At 31.1% G+C, this 17,494-nt stretch overlaps 1 protein-coding gene across 13 annotated transcripts; it reads right to left on the reverse strand.

The window, feature by feature from the left end:
- Positions 1-10,427: 10,427 nt before the first annotated feature.
- Positions 10,428-17,136, reverse strand: Cln7 (CLN7/MFS domain-containing 8). Of its 13 annotated transcripts, none has more exons than XM_035093342.1 (11): positions 16,865-17,136; positions 16,317-16,377; positions 15,363-15,517; positions 14,463-14,942; positions 14,142-14,385; positions 12,788-12,876; positions 12,508-12,727; positions 12,338-12,437; positions 12,112-12,246; positions 11,456-11,565; positions 10,428-11,372 (listed from the first exon to the last, which is right to left on the reverse strand). In XM_035093342.1, the coding sequence occupies exons 4-11, from the start codon at positions 14,640-14,642 to the stop codon at positions 10,807-10,809; spliced, it is 1,644 nt and encodes a 547-aa protein (XP_034949233.1). In that variant the 5' UTR covers positions 14,643-14,942; positions 15,363-15,517; positions 16,317-16,377; positions 16,865-17,136; the 3' UTR covers positions 10,428-10,806. The 13 variants fall into 13 exon arrangements, with proteins under 13 accessions (XP_034949233.1, XP_034949229.1, XP_034949237.1 ...); XM_035093338.1 differs by having other exon boundaries at positions 15,363-15,543; XM_035093346.1 differs by having other exon boundaries at positions 15,363-15,421; positions 16,276-16,377.
- Positions 17,137-17,494: the final 358 nt, after the last annotated feature.

Genomic DNA, 17,494 nt, shown 5'->3' on the forward strand with positions numbered 1-17,494 from the left:
AAGGCATTCGTATTATTGTCCGTAGTTATTGCTTGCACGTGTTCGAAAAATGTCGTCTGCTACTTATTTTTTTAAGCTGATTGTCAATATAGACAAAAATATTATGAGGTGCAATAGAAGTCTATAAAATGAATTTGCTTTCAAAAAATGCATGCAAGCAGCAATAGTTTCTGAGTTTAGAAATATAAGGAGATTGAAACTGAAAAGAAGTGTAATTTGCTCATTTTCAACAATTACAATTGTTAGAATTTGTTAACAATACACTTGTTAACAATACTGGCAATTATTATTGTAACATACTTGTAATTTTTTTTTACAATTAATAATTTATTAAGGCTGGGCTGAAGTCAGAAAGTTTCCCGGAGTTGACTTTACGCCCTCGTGTTGTGCGGCAAAAGGCCGAAGCTTGACGTCAACTGAAATTGAGTAGGTAACAGGAAAATCGTTCGAAAAATGATAATTTTCAGGGATGCACTACAAAAAGGGAGCCTTAGGGTACCAAGAAATTTACAAATTTCAGAATAATCTGTTCCGAGCAAGACAGAGCACAAAATATATCTATCTATCTCCGTCTTATTTTTCAGAGCAGACTGCGAGTTCGAACAGTTGACGAGCAAGCACATTCCCCACCCTCTGTTACTAAGCCTGAAGCTTACGATATCTAAACGTAAACAAAGCAAATGAAAATATGCTAGCTCTATAGTCAGAAGGTTCGCCAGTTATTTTACCGAACGGTGTTCGATTCTAATTGCGGCAAAATTTTTTTTTTATTTAAATTGCATGTAATTGCAATTTTATCATGCCAAAAATGAGTTTTAAATTTCAATTTTTATGTAAAATTTTTTTTTCAATTAATCAATGACAAATGAGAAAATATTTGAACAGGGCCATTAACCTTTTTTTGTACAAATACATTGATAATAGCCTTTTTTAACAACTTATTAATAATAAAAAATTGTTTAAACAATCCGCGGCGAGTTCCGATACTTCGCCGGCAAGCTCGACCCCCACTTTCTGTGCCCAAGCCTGTAGCTTATAATTTTCAAGCATCGTTTATATAATTGGAACTATAATAGCTCAGTGGTTAGAGCCCCGACCTTTCATTTTGCTGGGCAGGGTTCGATCCCAGTCATAGGCAATTTTTTTTTCTGTATCTTGTTCAAGTGACTTTATATACTTATAAATCAATTCATATATTTTATTACATTATTCTTCCAATTAATTACGAAAAAAAACTTGTTTTTCTGAAAATAAGCTGAGGGTGAGGAACGAGTTACTATGAATTCTCTTTTTTAGAAAATGTTGTCTTTAAAAGACACTAGGAATTGATTTTGAACTTATACAAACAACCAATTATTGTATTTATATAAAATTTTTATGAAAAAAAAAAATTGGCTATAACTGGGATCGAACCCTAATCGGTAAAATGAAAGCTTGGTGTTCTACTCACAGAGCTAACATATTATCTCTGACATCATGTTTATGTTTATAAATTGTATAATGCAGGCTTGAGTACGAAAGGTGGGGATAGAGCTTGCCGGCGAAGTGCCGGAAATCCCCGTGGATTATTTCAACTACTTCTAAATATTTCTAAATTGCTTAAAAAAAAGCTACGTTCATATAGCTATAGTAAAAAAAGTGTTTATAACTCTGTTCATATGTTTTCCGACTCGGCGTCGATAAATTACATAAATAATTGAGAAAAAAAAATCAAATCGTTGGTAAGAATTCATTTTAGCATGTTAATATTATAATTACATGCAAATCTAACAAATGAAAAAGAAAAAAAAAACTACCATGACTGGAATCGAACCCTGCCCATCAAAATGAAAGATCGATGCGCTAACCACCGAGCTATTATGATTACAAAACATCTATATATGCTCAAAAATTATAAGCTGCAGGCTTGGGCATAGAGAGTAGGGGTAGAGCTTGCCAGCGAAGTGCCGGAACTCGCCACGGATTGTTTAAACTACTTTTCAATGTTGATAATAATATGATTAACTTGTTAATAACATAACATTGTTAATACATGTAAAGATGTATAAGTTGTTAAACACAGGCTATTATCAATGTATTTATACAAAAAGAAAGTTTATGGCTCTGTTCAAATATTTTTCGACTTAGCGTCAATAAATTCAATGAATAAAGAGAAAAAAAAATCAAATTGTTATAAAAGATTAATTATAGCATGTCAATATTATAATTACATGCTAATCTAACGAATAAAGTAGAAAAAAAAAATTGGTTATGACTGGGATCGAACCCTGCCCGGCAAAATAGAACTCTGATGCCCTAACCACATGGCCAGCATAATCTCGATATTGAGTAAATGTATATTTGTTTTTACACTACATGCTTGGATACGCCGACTTGGAATTGAGCTTCCTTATTAACATTTATACCTAATAAAAATGATACTAATGGATGAATATATGTATTTGAAGTCATTTGCAGGTATTATATTAATTAATGTTAAATGAGTATCATCATTTTCATTTATCCTAACTGCAATAGTCATCAAAGTGTAGGGCATTGTAAAGTGATACACTATGTTTACATCACATACATATATTACCCGTACACACACATACAGAATTTACTCGCCAAAATGCAGGGCACCATCAGTCCTGGATACGGATTGAGCATTTTTTCAATATGGATGACTGAGGTCATCTGCGAGCATAATGCTGTCACCTATCAGAATTTTTTAAAACTAATTTTCCGGAGAATATCATCTGGAATACAAGATTTCTAATTATTTCTAAATTATTCAATTTTATACTATGAATTGATTTTTTTAACATTCAGACAGGTGGCAAGGACTGACGCAAACACGAATTTTGGGCGAAAAAACGTATAAAAATGAAATAATTAGTGATTTTTCATCTGAATGATGTGGCCGCCATCTTGAAATTTAAGCGCGGCAAGTCAATTCATAATTTTTTCATTATTCTTTCTAATTTTTTTAATAAAAATATTCACTATATACAAAAAATTGTTGTTTACGTCAGTCCGGCATTAATTCCTCTGTAATTTGGTACCTAATTTTATAGAAATAATTGTAAATTGGCGAAGAAATTAGAAATTTCCCGATCCCATGTATTTGGATAGGGGGAATCAGTTGCCTTTCTGACTTCAGCCCAGCCTTAAGCCTTGAGCAATGCAGACAGCAATACCCTCTTAGTTTAGTTTATAGGGCTGTATAATTTGTGGCTGCATTGCACCAACTTCTGGTGTCAACCGACAGAGGCGCAATTGTGCCGGCCTTGGCAGTTGGCAGCAGTGGAAAAGCAGGCAGGCAGTATTAAAAAAGAAAAGTCTAATTTTATGTTCACGCCACAGCTATGGTTTAATAAATAATTTAAAAGTTAATTAAGGATTAATATGTTGTATCGTTTGAATTGAATAAATATTACTATTTTGTTTAAACAATTGTTCTCCCACTCTTTAGTTAGATTTCCTATAAATCTACAAATTATATGGCAATGCTGCCATCTTTTGGTAGTGTTTTTTGTCTGGTAATATAACATTTTACCGATCGAATGGTTCAGAATTTTTTTTCGTCCCCAAAAGAATTTCTTTTGACATGCCACTGGCCTGTCAAGTGTCATGGCCGTTTATTAATTGTTGTCTATCCGCTACTTATTTACAATTTTATTAGATATTACTTTCACATCATTGGGTTTTTGTATTAAAAATAAATAATAATCAGTAGCACCGATCTTCTAATTATCTCGGTTTTACATATAAATTAATTATTTCATCATAAATAGTGTTCAAGTGTCAAAACCGTGAACGTAGTGTAAATGGGTATTCTCTTTCTTATATAATATTTCATGCATATGAGTAATAATTATTATTATTTAAATTTTCTTGTTATTATTTAAATTAAGGCTGGGCTGAAGTCAGAAAGTTTCCCGGAGTTGACTTTATGCCCTCGTATTGTGCGGCAAAAGGCCGAAGCTTGACATCAATTGAAATTGAGTAGGTAACAATGAAATCGTTCGAAAAATGATAATTTTCAGGGATGCACTACAAAAAGAGAGCCTTAGGGCACCAAGAAATACACAAATTTTAGAATAATCTGTTCCGAGCAAGACAGAGCAGAGAATATATCTATCTATCTCCGTCTTATTTTTTAGAGAAGACTGCGAGTTCGAACAGTTGACGAGCAAGCACATTCCCCACCTTCTGTTACTAAGCCTGAAGCTCTTGATATCCAAACGTAAACAAAGCAAATGAAAATATGCTGGCTCTGTAGTCAGAAGGTTCGACAGTGATTTTACCAAACGGTATTCGATTCAAATTGCGGCAAAATTTTTTTTTTTCATTTAAATTGCAATTTTATCATGCCAAAAATGAGTTTTAAATTTCAATTTTTATGTAAAATTATTTTTCAATTAATCGATGACAAATGAGAAAATATTTAAACAGGGCCATTAATCTTTTTTTGTGAAAATACATTAATAATAGCCTTTTTTAACATCTTATCAACAATAAAAAATAGTTTTAACAATCTGCGGCGAGTTCCGACACTTCACCGGCAAGCTCTACCCCCACTCTCTGTGCCCAAGCCTGCAGCTTATAATTTACAAGCATAAATAGCTAGATTATAAACACGATAGCTCTGCGGTCAGAGCGCTGGACTTCTATTTTACCGAGTGGTTCGATCCCAGTCATGGCAAAGATTTTTTTTTCTTTTTTATTTATTAGAATTGCATGTAATCATAATATTAACATGCCGAAAGTAATTGTTTACAACAATTTGATTTTTTTTTCTTCAATTTATTCATTTAATTATTTGACGCCTAGTCGGAAAACCTTTAAAAAGGGTTATAAACATTTTTTTAAATACAGTTCTATGAGCGTAGCTTTTTTTTTAAACAATTTGAAAATATTCAGAAGTAGTTGAAACAGTCCGCGGGGAGTTCCGACACTTCGCTGGCAAGCTCTATCCCCACCCTTCATACTCAAGCCTGCATTATCTAGAGTAGCGGTAGATACTCGGCGCCAAGTGCACATTCACCTTTTCCCTCTCTCTCTCTCTTTCTCACTAGCGCGCTCTTTCCCCCATGAGCGCCGAGGCTACCGACTACTCTATACACGAAAAATTTTGTGTGACGTCATCAACGCATCTTTATATGCAAATATCTTTATAATTGCTACATATTATGATTTCATATTTAATAGGTAGTTATCTTATATCATGAGCTTCCAATTAAACGTTAAACGAGAATTTTTTATTAATTATTAACGGAGTTATAAATAAGCCACGCCCCTAACAGCGATATTTCTGCTATTCAAGATTTTTTCGCTCGCTGTTTCACTGTACTTAATCGAGCGCTCTATCATGTGTTCTCTCTTACTGAATGTGTCTTTTGTCACTTTCTTTCACATTGGGCTCCCTACAGTGCCCTCTTTCTTGCGTTACGTATTGTTATCACTCTTTTTTACGTTAACCTCGTAATATTTCCTTCTCTCTTGCCTAACCAAGAGACATCTATGTTCTGAATAATGAAAAATGTTTCCCGCGTGTTGTATATCGATTTAAATAAACTTTTTTAGGAATTATTGGTAAAGGAAAGTTTTAAATGATCAATGAAAAATAAGTGTTTGTCGAATAATAACAACAAAAGAATATGATTAAAAAAAGTAAAAAGTGTTTCCCGCGTGTTGCATATCGATTTTAATAGATTTCATTTGGAATCATGAATGAAATTATGTTCTAGATGATTGAAAGAAAAAACAATTATAACAAATATCCAAAATTGTTATAAATTTTGTGGTTGGCTTCAAATAATGTCTTATTGAAATATCATATTTTTCACTATTTTCATAAGACATTATTTCATTGAACTTTTTTCTATTTCAGAAAAATAAAAAACTGGCTTGGCAAAGTAATAAAAGAGCAGAAAATACACCTATGTAGCATAGGAACTACCTAAAATTGTTATAAAGTTTTAAATTTTCGAAATAAATAAAAATAAAAATTAAATAATTTTTAACGTTGTTGTCTTGAGACAGCGCGCTCGGAGAGCGCGCGTTGTTTCTAGTTACCTTATTGAAAAAAAAAATTAATTTGGAAGAAGAAAATTTTTTTGGAAGTTTGGTGACTGTCTCCAAAATTCCACTTTGATCGCATGAAATATTACCAAACTTCCACTTGCACGTATATATACTACTATATGAATTTCTGGTGTCTATCTGTCTGTTCGGGGTAATCTCCAAAACGGTTAATTCGATTGCGACCAAATTTAACAGATATGTAGAGGGGGTTGTTCGGAAAGTTATATGCTACTTTTTGTTAATGTGAATTGTTTATAACAATTAAATTTGTTATAAACAATTGAAAACAGGATTTATTCAATATATTCGAGATCTTTCAACGGGAAATTTTTTCTTTTACTGAAACAATGTTATCCACTGTGTAAAATGGATATAAACATACTTCTTTTGTTCGTAACATACCATTTGTTGTAAAAGAACAGAAATTGAGTTTTACGATCATTTCCTTTCATCATCAGTAAGAGTGCTCCTGTAACTGGAGGAGTTACCCAGTGAACACAGAATGTAAATGTGATATAACAAGGAAGTAACAAGTTACGTAACTTTTTTGACTTATAGGTGACATAACAATTATATCAAATTTGAGTTTTATGATATGTACCTAATTGTTACTTCTATGTTACGTATCAGTTACATGGCATTGTGATTGTAGTATAACGTCACAATTGTGACGGCTATATTATGTCCTCGTGACCAAACAATGTTACTTTGAAAAAAACGTCACAACAGTGACTCTTATGTTATGTTTATGTTATGTCGCAGCCGTTTCCTCAGTGTAACATAGCATCAATAAAATGAAATAACATCAGTGTAATGTAACTTACGTTACATATGTTATATAGACACTGCGATACATGAATTATTTTGCATTGGATATAATATTTTGTTACATAACTTAGTGATGTTGCTTATATGTTTATGTATATGCTTATTTGTAATACATAACTTATGCTACATAAATGGAACATTAATGGTACATAACTTTGTTACAAGTGTACTATGGTAAATGTATACATGGATGTTATTATATATAACGTTCACGTTTTAATCTTCAATATCCGTTATTAGGTAAAAAATTAAAAAAACTAATTGTCATAAATCTATTTTTTGTAACAAATTTTGATATTTCCTCAGTTATTCTGTTCCTTTTAGATTCTTGAAGAACAGAACTCATTATATAATATGGTTCTTAACCGTATATCCGACATTTATCGTATTTTTCTGTTACTTTTCTTTTTTTTATAGATTTCAAAATTATTTTGGAAGTTCGGTGACAGTCACCGAGTTTTTGTAAAAGATCTATTTTCTGCAACAAATTTTGATTTTTCCTCAGTTATTCTGCTTCCCCTAGATTCTTGAAGAACAGAACTTATTATATTATATGGTTTTAACCGTATATCCGACATTTATCGTATTTTTCTGTTACTTTTCTTTTTTTTATAGATTTCAAAATTATTTTGGAAGTTTGATGACTGTCACCAAACTTCCATAATCGTTGTAGGGAAGTTTGGTGACAGTCACCAAAATTCCAATTCGTCACCAAACTTCCACTTTGGTCGCACAAAATGTTACCAAACGTCCGCTTGCATGTATATATATATATATATATATATGTATATATACTTCTACTGTTATTCAAGAGGAACGCTTCAACTACATAGCTATAGATATTATATCAACGTTACTATGTCAGTAACACGGATGATTTGGTGATGTGAACTTACAAGTTTGTCCCCTACTAAAAATTGCTCCAACGCGCCTAAAGAAGTTTTCACTTCAAAAAAAAGTGAAATCCGCACAAAACAGGCATCTAGGAATGCCTGTAAAAACTGGCGCCAAGTCCACATTCAAGTAAAATTAGGTTAGTTAAAACGCCAGGTTAGCTGCGTCTTTTTTCATAATTTTTTCAAACTAGCAATGTACTATTGACTTATAAAATTTCAGTTAATTTTGAAGTACCAAAAAAAAAATCTTCAAAACCAAAAAACTATGGAACTTGGCCCAATTTTGTCTTTAAAGTCTGCCCAATTCAGTTTCAAATGTTCTTACGTAGGAACTATAATATATGGAACTGTTGAAAGAATTTAAAAAATTGGGCCAAGTTCCATAGTTTTTTGGTTTTGAAGATTTTTTTTTTGGTACTTCAAAATTAACTGAAATTTTATAAGTCAATAGTACATTGCTAGTTCGAAAAAATTATGAAAAAAGACGCAGCTAACCTGGCGTTTTACTTGATTTCACATGTTTTTTTGATCTTACCTTTTTTCCATTTATACTAATTTTACTTGAATGTGGACTTGACGCCAGTTTTTACAGGCATTCCTAGATGCCTGTTTTGTGCGGATACAACTTATAAACATAAACATGATGTCAGAGATAATGTGTTAGCTGTGTGGTTAGAACACCAGGCTTTTATTATACCGATGAGGGTTCGATCTTAGTCATAGCCAATTTTTTTTCATTAAAATTTTATATAAATGCAATAATTGGTTGTTTATATTAGTTCAAAATCAATTCCTATTGTCTTTTCAAGACAACATTTTCGAAAAAACAGAATTCTCAGTAACTCGTTCCTCACCCTCAGCTTATCTTCAGAATACCCCCCACCGAGGGCATACTCTCCCTCAGCGTTCATTAATTAAAAGAATTATAAAAAAAAAACTTAAATTCTTATAAAGAATCAATTTTGGCTTATTAAAATTATAATTACATTCAATTCCACTGAAAAAAAAAGAAAAAAAAATTGGCCGAGATCGGGATTGAACGCTGCTCGGTAAAATAGAAGTCTGGTGCTTTAACCACAAAGCCATCATATTTCCAATCAAAATTTCATGTTTATTCATCTTAAACTACATGCTTCGATCCGTATACTTGGAATTGAGCTCGCTTGTTGAAATTTATACCTAATAGAAATAATAATAATGGATGAATATATGTATTTTAAGTTATTTTCAGGTATTATATTAATTAATGTTCAATGAGTATCATAACGAATAAAGTAGAAAAAAAGTGATTATGACTGGGATCGAACCCTGCCCGGCAAAATAGACCTCTGACGCTCTAACCACATGGCCAGCATAATCTCGGTATTGAGTTTATGTGTATTTGTTTTTACACTACATGCTTGGATACGCCGACTTGGAATTGAGCTTCTTTATTAACATTTATACCTAGTAAAAATGATAATAATGGATGAATATATGTATTTGAAGTTATTTGCAGATATTATATTAATTAATGTTAAATGAGTATCATCATTTTTATTTATTCTAACTGCAATAGTCATCAAAGTATAAGGCATTGTGAAGTGATACACTATGTTTACATCACATACATATATTAGACGTACACACTCATACACAAATTACTCACCAAAATGCAGGGCACCATCAGTTCTGGATACGGATTGAGCATTTTTTCAATATGAATGACTGAGGTCATCTGCGAGCATAATGCTGTCACCTATCAGAATTTTTTCAAACTAATTTTCCGGAGAATATCATCTGGAATACAAGATTTCTAATTATTTCTAAATTATTCAATTTTATACTATGAATTGATTTTTTTAACATTCAGACAGGTGGCAAGGACTGACGCAAACACGAATTTTGGGCGAAAAACGTATAAAAATGAAATAATTAGTGATTTTTCATCTGAATGATGTGGCCGCCATCTTGAAATTTAAGCGCGGTAAGTCAATTCATAATTTTTTCATTATTCTTTCTAATTTTTTTAATAAAAATATTCACTATATACAAAAAATTGTTGTTTACGTCAGTCCAGCATTAATTTTTCTGTAATTTGGTACCTAATTTTATAGAAATAATCGTAAATTGGCGAAGAAATTAGAAATTTCCCGAACCCATATATTTGGATAGGGGGAATCAGTCGCCTTTCTGACTTCAGCCCAGCCTTAATCAAAAAAATTTTTAACAGAGCTCAGAGGAGTTTGGAAAGAGAACAAACTCTTCCTCAAATTAATTTTAGAAACATTTTAGTCGATGATTTAAAATTTTCCTTTGTTTTTGTAAAGTATTGGAAATACTTTAAGCAATATTTGTTTTTTTGTTGAGCTTCTGATTGTTAAAAATAATTGTAAGAAAATGAGTTTCGGATATTTGTAAATTGAATCTAAATGAAAGAAACAAGAGATGGTAAATATTAGAAAGAAAAATGGGAACTTTTTTATTAGAGATGAGATACATGTAAAATAATTCCTTTCTTATAGAAGTTGAAAATGTTGAAATTTTACGATGAACACACCTTATGCGTGTTATTTTAACACGTTTGTAGAATGTTGGAATTTGCAATTTTTTGTGTATAGAAAAAATTAATAAAACAATGATATTTATTGAAAATTGGCGAAAAATATCTTTTATTATGGCTCTTGAAAAACTTTATTATATAAAAAATAGGTCTTCATAGTTATGAAAATCTCAAAAAAATAAACAATTCGTCAAATTTTATATCAAGTCTCTTGTTACTTTAATCAATCACATTACTTGAATAAAATATTTATAATCTCACTAAAATAGTCTAATTTAAATCTCGGGAGTAAAGTCTAATATTTCAACTACGAGAAAATGATCTCTTTGAGTTGAAGGCAAGGGACGAAATTTGATTGATTAAAGAATTTTACATCTATTCTCATAATATGGATTTCATTTTTTGTCATATGGCTATGAAAAGTTAGATTTTAAAATAAAAAGTTCACATAGGAATATGATAAAAAATTTGTCAATTGGGCTCACTATTTTTATCATGATTAATACTATCTTTGTTTAAAATTTGCATTTCAATGTCTTTAACACTACCATTTTTATTAGAATCTATTAAAAATGGTGTTTCCACATTCACTTTATCACTAGTGTAATTTTCAACTTCTGAATTGTTAATCAAATTCTGATCTTTCACAACCTTTTCGGTAACTTTCGGCACCAGACGCTCGTCCATTATTTGCAGCCAAATCATGGCGATTATCAAAGTCACTCCAGTGATACCAAAAGTGTGATATGTTCCTAAACGGGTGTAGATAAGTCCCATAAACACCGGGCCTAATACACGTGAAGCACATCCAGCACCGGTCATCAGACCCATCCAGACACCTTGAGGACGCGGGCCAAGAATTTTACTGAAAATCGTCTGGACCAGAGTTACACCCACTGGATAGCCGATTGTTGTGAAGCCATAGCCAATCACGAACTGGAGAACTGTCATCCGAGGAGTGTATCGACACCATTCCTGGTCACTGGGACAGCCAACTATTTCGGTTCCATTAAGGAATGTAGTTCCATTGATAATATCTAGAGAAAAGTAGTTCGTAAGTTGATGAAAGAATGTGATATCAATCGTTTAATAGAGACTTGAGCAATTAATTATGTTTCACCATTTTTTTCGGCAATCAGAGGTGTATCAGTACCCCAAGGAATGCAGACAATTCGGCCAATTAACATGAAGAAAAATCCGACCCAAATCATAATTTTTCTTTCGGCAAACCTGGATAAGATAGACATTGCATAACATTAGAAATAACAGAAAAAATTTTATAATTAAAAAAAGATTTTCAATGTGCGTCGTTCGTCTGTTAAGATATAGATGGAGACATATAACTATTTTACAATATTATAAAAAAGCTTGCTTACAGTAGACATATTAATTAAAGGGGTCCCGAGTCAAAATAGAACACCTAGATTTATTCTTTTTATGTTATTTTCGCCCTTTTCACTCTAGATTCAACCTTTTGAATCTACTATTACATTGTTTATTTTTCAAGTAGATGAAAATTAGAATGAAATAGGCAGTAGAGCCTAATTCCAACCTTCTGATTCTAATTTTATTTTTATTTCAAATTAAATCTTTGAAAAAGATAGTCTAGCATAAAAATAGGTATTATATTTTGATTAGAAGTCTTTTAAGATTATCATCATTGTTAGCAAACAAAATAGATCTTCGAAATGTTTAGCTCAAACTTAGAAATTTAATATTAGACAATTTGATTTAGAGCTAAGGTTGATGACTTTTTATTCAATTTTAGAAACTTACTTTCTGCATAACGGTCCAATTATTATAAACATAACACAAGCAATGATAGCACCAATGCTCAATAAGAGACCTATGTAGTAAAGCGACTCTTTTTTCGTCCAAGCAAATTGATCCATTGTCAATGGTGTGCCGAGTCTAAAAAAATATTTTTACGTATAATAATTTTGTTATAACTTATTGCCATGATTTTTATGATTGAAACTGATGCTGAAGTCAATTTGCTTACGTTTCCAAGAGAACAAAGTTGAAAACCAAAATGAAAAATGCACAAATTAATGTCCATACTACTAAATAATCAGGCTTCATAGCTTTCCATGTTTCTTTTTCTAAGAAAAATTAATAAATTATCAGAAAGGAGTTCATTTCATCATCAATAGTTATAGTAGAAAATGTTACCTGATGATTTTCCTTGATCCCTCATCGCTTCTCGAGCAGCTATTTTGCGCTCGACAAAATTCCACGGCAAGAAAAGGAAGAAATTGAGGATTCCCATGAATACATTTATCCACCCAGCCATTGTGTACATATTGAAGGGTAACCCGAAAAGAATAAAACCATCATTACCAAGCGGTGTTACTGCTGACTGGAGTCCAGGACCGACAACGAAACCTAACACCTGATTTTAGAGATTTAATTATTTTTTACCCGTTGAAGTTTATAAATTTATGAATTTTACTTGAGCCAAAGAAACCATGGACACTGCTTGGGTCCTTTCTGATAGTCTAGTTGCTGCTGAGAGGTAAGATCTTGCTACTGCAATGTTTGCTGGGGAAGAGAAAAACAGCTTTTATTTATCGTCAAGAAGTCAAAAGGTTATTGGGAACATTTAGAATTGGTATTTATTATCAACAGTTGGAAATAATTCATTCTTCGTGATCAATTAGGGATTGAGTGGTGATTAATTTTTAGAAACATTAATACTCTCTGCATGATTGAAAACTTTAGGAAATATTCTAAAGATCGCAAAAATAATAAGTGATAATGAAAAAAATGCTTCAACTCAGATCAAAGGGCAAAATTATCAAGAAACTACTGTTAGACCTAGTTTTTTGAGATTATCTCATAAACTATGAGAGATACAGAAAAAAGTTTTAAACAAAAATGGAATATCTTTTAATTTTCCACAAAAAAGTATTTAGAGTTTATTCCCTATCTCTCACAGTTTAGCTACCAAATAACAATAAAGATCATGATAATCAATTGTTAATATTTTTCCACTTTTGTCACCATGTTATAGCAAAATTATGAGAGATAGCAAATAAAGTCTTTAGATCTTTTTTATGAAAAATTAAAAGACCGTCAATTTTTGTTTCAACTTTTTTTTCGTATCTCTGATAGATCACGAGCTAACCATGAAAACCTGATTTTAGAGTAACTATTTTCAGCAACTCCAAAAATATTTCCTAAAATTTTCAACCCTGCTAAAAAATCCTGACTTCACAATATTGATGACTGGATTAAAAGTAGTCCAACTCCAAGGATTCATGTTGATTTTGAGCCAGTTGTTTGTGTGAATACTCTACTTACATTCCTTTAATTACAGCTCTCTTATCTCTTGTACTTAACTCAACGATTATAACTTAGGATTAACATGTTCATTCAAAAATTTTCTCAAGTTATCTTGTACTTGTGATTATTAATGTAATTAAAAAAAATTATCTTTTTTTGGATAATATTTTTCGAATTAATTTTGGTTGAAGTCGATATATCAATCCGTTCTTGAGATATCGAAAACGAAAAGAATGCTGACGTTCATACAAATGAAATATGGAGATTTAATTCAAATTTCACCAATCGACCCAATTTCAATAACTTCCTAACGGGAAATTAATAAATTACATTCCTTAATTATTAAGATTAATGAGAAATCTAAATTTAATTAATCCAATCTAAATAATCAGAACTGATGAAAATAAAATTCTTATCATTCAGATCAAGCAGTTGAAGATAAAAGTTCTATTGGTGCTTAAAAAACATAGAGAGAATGGAACAATGATCATAAAATGTGATAGATAAGTAACATAATCTACCAGAACTAACGCCTACTAAGAATCTTCCTGCTATCATCCACGTTTTTTTATCCCCAGGAATAATCTCCAACGTGCTGTAGATTCCTGAAGCTATGACAAAAAGTGCTAAAGTGATGAGAAGCGGAAGTCTAACGGATCCTCTTTTATTTCCCCACCAACCAACCACTGGAGAGAATAACATTTGACCCAATGGATTAGCTGCTACCACATAGCCCATGAATTCTTTGCCAGCAGTTGGATCTAACTGAAATTGAAATATTCATTGTGAGTTCATTAGATGCCAAACAACATTAATTTTAAATTATGTTTAATTATTAATACTTTATCTAAATATGGCCAAACTCCAGTCAAGACGATACTGAAGCCCAACGACATTAAAAACATGGTAAAATAAATTACATAAATGCTTCTCCATCGTTCTGACCTCTCGGTTAAGGTCTCAAGATCATCATTCAACTGTGGTTTCTTTTTCTCAGAAATTTTCTTACGAATCCAATCCATTTTTCTAGCGCTTCTTCAGGTATTTATAAGTCTCTAAATATTTTTCTTTTTTTATTTATGTTGTTACCTTAAGTATTTAAATAATAATAGATAACTTTTTTGTAAATATTTTTTTTAGCTTGTTGGAATCTCCGGACATTGGACTGGCTTTTATCATTATGCCAACATTATAATAAGTTGTTGTCATCTAATGTTCTCTCTATTATTAACTTCCGATAACAGTAATCTTTTTGCTGCCATTTTACTGAATTCCATAAACTAACGTACTTTAGACACTATAGATATAAGTCAAAAAAGTATCTGAAAACAACAGAGACAAGTTTTTTTGTAAGTGAATCATTCAAAATACAATCTGTAGAGGAGAAGGTAGGATTATGGTCCAGTCTTGAATGTGGTCCACTCGTTTATTATGCAAGCACGGTGCATCTTTCATCAGCTAACCCATAAATATATTGAAAAATAACTTCTTGGCATTAAACAGAAACTTCAAAAAGTAACAATTGGTGATAATTTAACAGAGTAAAATGTAATTAAGTAAAAATAAAAAGTGATTCATAATCCTAACGTCTCCTCTATTTAATTGAAAGCCAAATAGAAGATGACTTGGATAAAATTAACATTTAAAATTATAAAAAATAATAATTTGAAAGAGTAATTTTTTGGCATTTCTATCAATCTATTAAAATATAGTATTGACATCCATTCAATCTAAATATTTACCTTTCACTAGTACCTTACGTGAAGGTGCCAAGGCTCAACGAGTGCATCAATGCTCAGTACTTTGATTTGTAATATTTTGTGTTTAATTTATAATTTTTGTTTTTATAATAAAATAAATTTTAGACAAAATTGATTAACCGATTTAAACTTAAACTCTAAACAATTAACATTACGTCAAATTCTATAAAAAATAATAACTAATGAAAATGAAATTTTTTTTTTAAACATTGGTATCTTTACTTCAAATACTTCAATTCTTCACAATAAACTACTCTAACTTCCATAAACTAGAGTTAAAAAAAAAACAACTTTGTTAGGCATTGTGAAACATTTTTTGCTCAGAAAATATATTTATAGGTTGATTATCATAAATAATTCTTGCATGTAAGATTAAAAGTGCAAGAAAAAACTTTTTTCCAACCAGTTTTCATGAGATGTTTTGCATAAATAAATTAATAACATGTTTGGACTTAGAGTCAACCTAATTAATTTAATCAGCACTAAGACCTATTTCCGTTCTCAAATGTATGATAATATCACTATTACAATTTGATTCATGCGGAAAAGCAACATTTAATTTTTTTTATTAGCTAGTTATTTATTATTTAACCTTCAAGGTTTATTTACGTAAGTATTTTCACTAGAAAATATTGTATAGTTCAACTTCACGGCTAATTAGAATTTAATCATTCACCTTTTACCAAAAAACAAAATAATTTTGTCTGCTATTTTATAGTCAATACGTCCGTTACATCAACTGTTAATCATGAATTTGCATTCAAATAACATAAATATCACTATTAATAATGACTTTGATAATTATTATTAATGAAAAAAAAAAACGTTTTCTGTAAATTTATTTAGCAAAGGTTGTTGGTAATTTTAAACTTTAGATATGTCAGACTGAACTCACTATTATTAAACGTCAAGAGAATTCTAATGAATAAAATTTACTATTGGATACGATCCAGGTTATTGTAGCTCTTCACTTCTAACTCTTCGTCAGCAACATTATCTAAACGAAGATAAAAGTGACCAAACAACATATTGTTTTACGTAAAATCATACACAATTATAGGCACGACTACGGTTTCCGTGGCGCCACGAAATGACAATGAATTTCGATAGAACAGTCCAAAATAAGACGAAAATAGAGAATAAAATTTTTTCATATCTCACTTAGTTTTCGAGATATTGATACTTTAAATTTTTGATTTATATGGGCTTATTCATGGGCTTATACATGGGCATAATTTTGGACTACAGAATTAGAGGGTTCTCTCCGGTGGCGGCCTTTGGCCGCACCGTTTGATGGAAAAAAATCACCCTGCAAGTACATTGTACCAAGTTACAACAATTTTGCGAGTCAAAAAAAAATTGCGACGCCACAAAAACCGTAGTCTCCCCCAATTATATGCCAGTAAAACATTAACAAATCAGGAAATCCATGTTTTCAACAATTAATAACAGCAATAAATTGAACTATCAAAAAAACAACAAACTTTGATGGCACTCAACAGAAGAACTGATTTATCACTGAAAGATCACTGGATTATTTATTATTTATTTCATTTCAATGTCCCAACAACCATTTAAACATTTCACATACGCAACACTAGTTAATTATAAAATTGTACAAATGATAAGCACAGTAATGTTTTCTATTTATGAAAGTTTCAAGTGCAAAAAGAACACAAGAGATACACAAACGTGAAGAAGACAAAGACTCACGAGATATCAAACTTTACTGGCTGGCATCGTGCTGAGTTCAAACAGCACAACGCAACGTACTCACTTGTATACTCCCCACTCTTGTAACAGTATTTATCCTTGAGTTTACGTGCCATTCACATTCTCTGTATGCCAGTAACTACTATTCTTTGTTGCTATCAAATGATATACATTTAATGACAGCTAATAATTATCATCTCAAGTTCTATTTACATTTTCGTGCTATTGTATATTTGATTCTTATTTTTCGGTGTATTATGGAAAGACTTATTCACAAGGTGTCTGCTTGCAACTTTAACCATTGAGGAAAATAATATTCAGCTAATTACGGTTAATTTAGAACGGAAAGGATTTTTTTTAAATTACAAATGTGCTAATTATGGCATGGAATTATGCAAAGT

This window comes from Chelonus insularis, unplaced genomic scaffold, assembly GCF_013357705.1.
Source record: "Chelonus insularis isolate UGA/USDA-ARS -01 unplaced genomic scaffold, ASM1335770v1 contig_95_pilon, whole genome shotgun sequence".
Classification (NCBI taxonomy): domain Eukaryota; kingdom Metazoa; phylum Arthropoda; class Insecta; order Hymenoptera; family Braconidae; genus Chelonus; species Chelonus insularis.